The 8,129-nt window shown below is 32.6% G+C and overlaps 1 protein-coding gene across 1 annotated transcript in view; it reads left to right on the forward strand.

Moving 5' to 3' along the window:
- The first annotated feature begins 1,006 nt into the window (after nucleotides 1-1,006).
- Nucleotides 1,007-8,129, forward strand: part of LOC119575699 (guanine deaminase-like) — a 9,649-nt gene continuing 2,526 nt past the window's right edge. The window contains exons 1-6 of the mRNA XM_037923326.1: nucleotides 1,007-1,041; nucleotides 1,201-1,382; nucleotides 1,615-1,764; nucleotides 1,993-2,091; nucleotides 2,232-2,338; nucleotides 2,645-2,768. Coding sequence (XP_037779254.1) covers nucleotides 1,007-1,041; nucleotides 1,201-1,382; nucleotides 1,615-1,764; nucleotides 1,993-2,091; nucleotides 2,232-2,338; nucleotides 2,645-2,768 — 697 coding nt within the window. The remainder of the gene's footprint in view (nucleotides 1,042-1,200; nucleotides 1,383-1,614; nucleotides 1,765-1,992; nucleotides 2,092-2,231; nucleotides 2,339-2,644; nucleotides 2,769-8,129) is intronic.

The raw sequence follows: 8,129 nt of genomic DNA on the forward strand, positions 1-8,129 counted from the left end.
GTACTTTTTTTTTTTTTTTTTTTTTTTTTTATTGGGGGGGGGGGATTTGACAGTTTCATATATATAATACTGATGAATAGAATAAACGTAAGAATCACACAAAAAACAAAAAAAAGAGAAATTTAAAAAATATTTAGGAAAAGAAATAAAATTTTGGGGTTTTATTTTTACAAAATGGTCAAATACAGTGCTTTATTTCAGAACTGACAAATAAATAAAGTAGTGAAAAGAAACTGTAAATGGAATAAAAGTTTTTTTGGGAATATAAGGAAAAGAAAAAGAAGTTAAATTCCAAGATGGGTGCAATCAGTAACGAAACACCTGAAATTAATGGATACAACTACATAAATAAATTTGGCTTTAAAACCCACGGTTTTTAAACCGACATGCACGAAGTCACACAAAAAACATTTTTTTCATCCTTGTTTTATAATTTAACAAAGTTTGTGTTTTTAAATTTCAGTTTTCCTGTATGTAGTACAAGAAAACACGTTAAAATTTCTCATTCCCCTAACGTTCTCTTACAAAATTTGGAAAATTTTAAAAAAATATTAAATTTTAAATTTTAAAACATTATCCAAATATCCCAATGTGATCCTAAATTTCTGTATTAATACTCGGCTATCCAATAAAACCCCAGGCCCGTGTTGCTTTAATTCCCGTCCTACCCAAACTACTCCGGCCGTTCTTCGATGCGGCACCAAACAGCCTCCTACTTCGGCCCTTAACTGGGGAAAACCAAGATCCTGGGCCCGACACCGTTTTTCCCGGGGGGCCACGCGCTTAGTGGGAAAAGTAAACTGTCATAATTTCCGAGCTATTTCGGAAGCTTCCTCGAGGACCCCTCGGGAGATGAAGAACTTATAGTGTACTAAAAAATTTTAAAAAGTAAGATCTTATGTGAAAAAAGTATGAAGCTTCATTGCGAAATCTTTGTTGTTTTCTTATGCGCGACGTTGGGCGACTTATTAAAATAAATGTGAAATTTTAAAATCATATTAGCATTATGGTTAGTGTTTCAGTAGTTCTTGGAATCTTAGGGTATAGTGGGATTCAGTTCAGCCGATATTATAATATAAGCCCTCACACGGTCAAAGTGTCCCCTTTACACAACCAGACTTTCAAAAAATTTTTAAATTTTAAAACAATACGTCTTTTATGTAAAAGTGGGTTTTAGTGCTCCCCATCGTCACCCCCGAGGTTTGCCCCGATTTGCCCGAAGGACGATAAAAGGGCTCGCTCAGCTGGCAGCAAAGCAGACTCCCACATCCAAAGCCAATCTGCGAAGTCGATGGGAAAATTTGACTGGGTGCAGGAGTGTTCCCCTGGTCAACGAGCTATCCGATTCTATGACACTGGGGGGCCTCCTTACAGAAAAGGGCGTTTGAACAAACTATCTTTTTGTAAATTTACTCACGTTGTTCTTTTTTTCATAAATCTTTGTAATGTTGGCACTTCCCGTTTTTAAGCATTTTAAAAGTTTTCCAGTAATTCACCATTTTTCCCCGCTATGCCCCAAAATGGTATGCAGCTCCCTGATGGTTAGGGGGAAGCCGTAGGCTCTATAAAAATGTTCGCAATGTAATTTACCCCTTCCATGTCCCTAACGGTAAGGGCACGGCGTGGGGGCTAAAAACGGGGAAGGGGCACTGCTGAAAAGCGGGCACGGGGTGGCCATTGCCCCAACTCTAATTTTTCCTGAGGTCGGGACTCTGCGACGTCAGAGGCTTCTCCGTGGGGGCCTCAGAATCGGCCTCGGAAAGGGTTACAAAAAAAAAATGAATGGAATGGGGAATGACTAAAGAATAGTAAGATTAGGATACGAATATAAATAAATAAATAAATGGGGAATGACATGGCGCTCGTTGTCTATTTACTGTTTTGGTTATCTGCTGAACTACGATTTCCCGGCACTTCATTTAATCGTGAAGGAAATTTTTTTTTAGATTTCTCAGGTGGAACTCTCCCTCTCTTTAAATTTCCCCGCGCCAGGCTCGCTCGTGTCAAAGACCCTCTCCACAATGACCGAAGGCTACGAGAGCATCACCCTGAAGGAAGCTTTTCGTTTCGCTACTTTGGGAGGCGCTAAAGGTTAGTACCGTTCTCTAGGGAACTATATTCAGCCTTATGGTGGATACACAATATCCCAGGCTTTATGGTGGGAGACACAATACCCCAGGCTTTAGAACTGGCGGAATCTGCATCTCATTTGTTTCAAATATATTTTCCAGTCGTTCGTATGGAGGATCGGATTGGAAACTTTGAGGTTGGGAAGGAGATCGATGCTCTTTTAGTCGACACAGAAGCAACAGGGACACCTCTTGACATCTTCTTAGAGGTATCGTTGAATAAATTTATGTGAACAAATAATAAACGGTATATAACCCATTTTCATAATCAGTCACCTATTGCATATCGACTGGACGGGGTCTGTTTGAGGCTAATGACTCAGCTGTGCAAAAAGTTTGTCTAATGTTTTCATCAGATTAGATTAAATATTTTTGTTTGATATGTGTAATTAATGTTGTTGAGATTTACTATCCTACCGCGCTGATAACCCCACAAAAAATTGCTTATCGGTAATCTTGGTATTTCTTTAACTAAAATTGACGGCCTGGTGATAATAACTTTTCCTTATCTCCAGGATAAAACCGAAGAGAAAATAGAGAAATTCCTCTACAACGGAGACGACCGAAATGTTCTACGGGTTTACGTTGCTGGGAAAGAAAGTTGGTCAACCGACGTTCTTCTCATATCCTTGAATGCGGGTTTGAACGGCCGATTTTTATTTTCTTTAAATAATGGTTGTTGTTTCCAAATTGGACTTTATTTTGTTGTTAAATATTTTGACCGTTAATACGCATGGTTGTTGTTTTCAGATTGAACTTTATCTTATTATAGCATATCGTGGTCTCAGATAATACGCATGGTTATTTTAAAATTGAGCAGGATTTTGTTATTGAATATTTTGAATCAAGATAATGCGCAACATCTGAAAATATGACGTTATTGACTGATCAAGATGTTACTTAAAAATATAATATTATATATTAATATATATTATTTATATATGTATGTATATATATATAAACACACAATTGTAGATTAGATATGTATATCAGGTGAAACTGCCACAAAAATATACTTATTAATGATACACATAAAAACAATCACTAAATAATTAAACTTATTTTGTTTACAATTTTCGTTTTTATAATTTCTATCTAATTTTTTTGTCTAATCTATCTATCATTCGTCTGTCCAATTGCATCACAGTTTTTTTACCCACTTATTCAATATTCATGGAAAATTTATGTGGCCATATTCAACCATTTCGCAAGAGATAAAACCAAATTTATTAAAAAAATATTAATGTAGTATATGATCAGGAAAACTTGACTTTTTAAGAGAAACTGTAAAATTATAAATAAAATTGATAAAAAAAAGGTTTGTGACAGACTGATACTGTTTTGATTTGAATCTGGTAAATTCTTTTACAAAAATGGCAGCTCTGTGGTGGGCCGTATAACAAAGGTAAAACTCCATATATATTAAGATAAACAGAATGGAACATAATATGTAAACACAATAAAAAAGCTAGGAACGAAACGATATGAAAAAAAAAAAAACAAGGAAAGCTAGGAATTAAAACAAAGGGTTAGAATAAAAGCTAAGAACCGAAACGTAAAATTATACAATAAAAGATAAATAAAGTAAAATAAAGCTAGACGGGCCAAAATAATTTAAAGGCTTAAAAAAACATGCATTTCCCTTTTTCCCTAAAATTTTGGCCTCTAGTTTCTGTGGCCATAAACATTCTCAACTTAACTTGGGTTCGGTGGGTCTTGCAGCTCGAAAAAGGGGCTCTTAGTCTCCTAAATTAATTTGCTCGTGAGACACAAAAGTCCAGAGCGGGTGTTAAACAACCATGGCGGAAGCCTAGCCTCTGGTTCGATTACAAAATGTTCTTTTAAATTTACAAAAAATTCTCTTTATATTTATTTTTTGGAAAAATATTCTAATTGCAAAATTGTACAAACAATGTAAACATAAGCTCAAATGAAAGGTTAAAACCATGAATTAAAAACATAAACAGAAATACGTACAAACACACAAATAAAGCAACCAAAGACACCAAAATGAACAACAAAAACCCAATAAAACGGTAGATAAAAGATATTGTTGCTATTCATGCTTGGAGAGGCGTGTTTGGCCAAGAGATGGCTCTCCACGAAAAGAACGTCCAATTACTACAGTCTAATGAAAGATTATCACATAAAAGTGTTTTGGGGAAAAATGCACAGATGTAAGGTTGAGAGAAACGCTGAACCTTTCACCTTTTTTTTTCTGATTTTCTCTCACTTTACGAAAAATCCGTGTCCTTATTTTGGGGCTCTGTGAGATCTTGTTTTTGTATCAAGGTTGAACTTTTGCATTCCCGAACACGACCATGTTTGTTGTTTGGAAGGGGATCCAATAAAACCCGGGAGGAGGGGGGGGCAAAAAAAAAAAAAAAAAAAAAAATCCCATTAACTTGGAAAAATACTGAAGTTAAAGAGAGAAGGGAATAAAAAGAAAGACAAGTAAACGCGCCACTGCGACATTACCTAATCGCCGTATTTAACTCCAAATTACAATTAGATAAAGAAAGAAAAGAAAATAAGACGATAAAGAAGAAGAAGAAGAAAAAACACAGTGAAAAAAAATATTTTTTCCCCCCCTGTTTTTTTTTTTGCTGTCAAAAAATGCGACAAAACCCTTCGCTTCCCCAGTTTTTCCAACAACAAAAAACTTGGAAATTTTTCTAAATACTCATTGCGTGAGAAAAGCCCCAAAAGCCAAGAAAACGCCCCAAAAAAACCCAATACCCCTTATCCGGCAACCGCGGTGAAGTGACCAAATGACCCGATACATAATTTTCTTTAAAAAAAATCTTTGGGGGGAAAGCGATAACCAGAAACCCCCAAAAATTAGTCTTATGATATTTTTCTGCTGCAGAGTGTGAAAAAGAGAGAGAGAGAGAAGGAGAGAGAGAGAAGAGGGAGAGAGAGAGAGAGAGAGAGAGAGAGAGAGAGGGAGAGAGAGAGAGATAGTGGGGAGAGAGAGATGAGTGAGAGTGAGAGAGGATAGAGAGAGAGAGAGAGAGAGAGAGAGAGAGAGAAAAGAGTGGAGAGAGACAGAAACACAAACAGACAAACCAAGAGACATCAGGGAATCATTCAACGCAAGTTTTGGGTTTGAGTGTTTTTAAATAGGCGAAACGGGTTTTTTATAGGGTTTAAGCTAAAAGAATTTTTCCCTCACATAAGTTCCCATAGCGAAGTTTTTTCCAAAAATCATGACCCATCAAATTTTTAATCACAGTTTTGACAAGACAAAACCCCTTTCCAACATTGCCGGAGCAAGACAACGTATTTTCCATTATATGCCCTCATTCCTTTTTCCGGGAAATAAACAAAAAAATCATAAACAAAAACTCTAAGGGGACATTTCGTTTTTTTAACCAGTTGTGGCAGTGAATCTTTAGAATAATTTTTTGAGACAGCTTAGATCTGTCCTTCCTTAAAAAATTATTCATGCATTAAAGCACAACGCATAAAAAATTATAGAATAAATGTAAGTTATATAATGATTAAACATTTGCTCATTTTCCCCAGGTGCATTCCAAGCATAACATTAAAATAACCCCAAATAGAAACAATGGGGAAGTATTGTTTTTTAAAGGGTAAAAAATTTTTATTTTTTTTTATTTCATGTTATATTTATTATTTTTATTATATTATTATTAAATTTTTATTTTTATTTTTATTTTTATTTTCATTAATCATTATATTATTATTTTTTTATTATTTTTATATTTTTATTATTATTACAAACCACATTTTTATGGCCAGAAAAAAAAACCTCTTTCCTAAAGTAAACCCCACAAAGATTAAGGGTTATAAAGTTCTGTGAGAATTTTAACTGCTTTATCTTTAAAAAATATGGGAAAGCAAAGAGTTAGCTTTAACATTTTTTTTTATGTAAAAAGAAAAGGGGCAGTGCCTTCATTACACAGGCCCCCCAAAACCAAATGAAGCCTTGGTTTTTTTTTCCTGTGAAAACTCTTCCCTCGGATTTTTTTCTGAAATACAGGCTCTAAATTGAAACAACCGGGCCACCCAACCCGCACGCACACACACACACACACCACACACACACACCACACACACAACACACACACACAAAACACACACACACCACACACACACACCAAAAAACACACATGTATAATTTTTATATATATGTATTTAAATATATATACTATTATTATAATTTTATATATATATAATATAAATATATATTATGAAATCACATAAAACACACCAACAACACAACACACACACACACCACACACCACACACACACACCACAACACACATATAATATATATATAATATATATATATTAATATAATATATTTTTAAAATATATGTTATATATTTATATAATTATTATATATAATATATAAAGTTTTTGTTTTATAATATTATATACAATTATATAATATATATATTATAAATAATATTATATTTATATATATATATATTGCGTTATACGGTAGATATTAAAATACATAATATACAAAAGTATTGATATTAGCTAGAATTTTTTTTTACTATAAAAGAGAAGAGACACCAGTTTTTTGTTTATCATTTTTTTTTTTATTTTAATTTTAACATCATTACGGTTAAACTATTTTTATCATATTGAAGATTATAAATTTTCTTCATTAGTATTTTTCTTTATTTTTTTTATTATTATGACCTTAATGGGGACCCCAATATATATATTTTAATATATAAAAATATTAAAATATAAATTATTAATTAATACACATAATATAACAATGTATAATATACATATATTATTTTATATATATATATATATATATATATAATATTATTATATAATATATATACATACATATATAATGTATACACACACACACACACCCACACACAACACACCACACACACCACAATAAAATTATATAATAATTTTAATATATATATATTTATATAAACACAAAACCCCACACACACAACACCACACCAAACACAACACACACATATATTATATATTAATATATATAAAATTTTATTAATATATAAAAATATTATATAATAAAAAAAAATAGGAATTGGTTTTACAGATACACGGAAAACACATAGTGTTTCGAGGAGTAATTGCTTGGCCCCGCCCCACTGTCGCTGTCACGCCATGCTTTCATAGTTATATATAATTATTCATTTCATGTCAAATAAAACAGCACACACACACACACACCAACCACCAACCCATACACATTTAAACAATATATACATATACATATACAATATATTATGTTATATTACATTATACATATTACATATATATTATAATATAAATCGATGCATCTGTATGACATTTCAGAGTAGACAAATTTAAACAGTTCAGTAGAAACAACCTATAGATAAAAAAGGGGTAATAGATGATCACATATTTCCCCTTTTTTTTTGGCTTTTCCGGTGGAATGACCTCGTTATTGTCACCCAATCCCAAAGAGCTGATTAAGGCCCATTGTTTTATTTCCCTGAATGATCCAGGGAAAAGGGAAAATATTTTAAAATGTATGTATGTAGTATGTAGATGTTGTAAATTTTTAAAGTATGTATCTACTATCTATTACATCTATCTATTATCTATTTTAAAATATATATTATAATTTTAATATAAATATTAAAAATATAATAATATTTTAGGCAAATTCAAAACCGGACAATGGAGTTATTTTTTCGGCATAATGATCTCATCGTAGATAACATACTTGAGAAGAATATCCTGTAAATAAACATTTGTATAATACCGTAATACTACATCAAATCTGATTTTGATCTTAGATTTCGACTATTGCGCAGGGTAATCGCCGAAGACTTTGACTTGAATGAATGAGTCTTATTTTTCATTCTGATTATATACTTATGCATGGCAGTTTGCGAGACCCAGCATTTCCATCAGGTTGTCCGAGCTGATTCAGATTCTGAGCCGAATGCTTTGTTTGTTTACTCGGGCTTTTAAAAAAAAAAGTTTGATAATTTAAAAAATTT

Source organism: Penaeus monodon, chromosome 7 (assembly GCF_015228065.2).
Source record: "Penaeus monodon isolate SGIC_2016 chromosome 7, NSTDA_Pmon_1, whole genome shotgun sequence".
Classification (NCBI taxonomy): Eukaryota; Metazoa; Arthropoda; class Malacostraca; order Decapoda; family Penaeidae; genus Penaeus; species Penaeus monodon.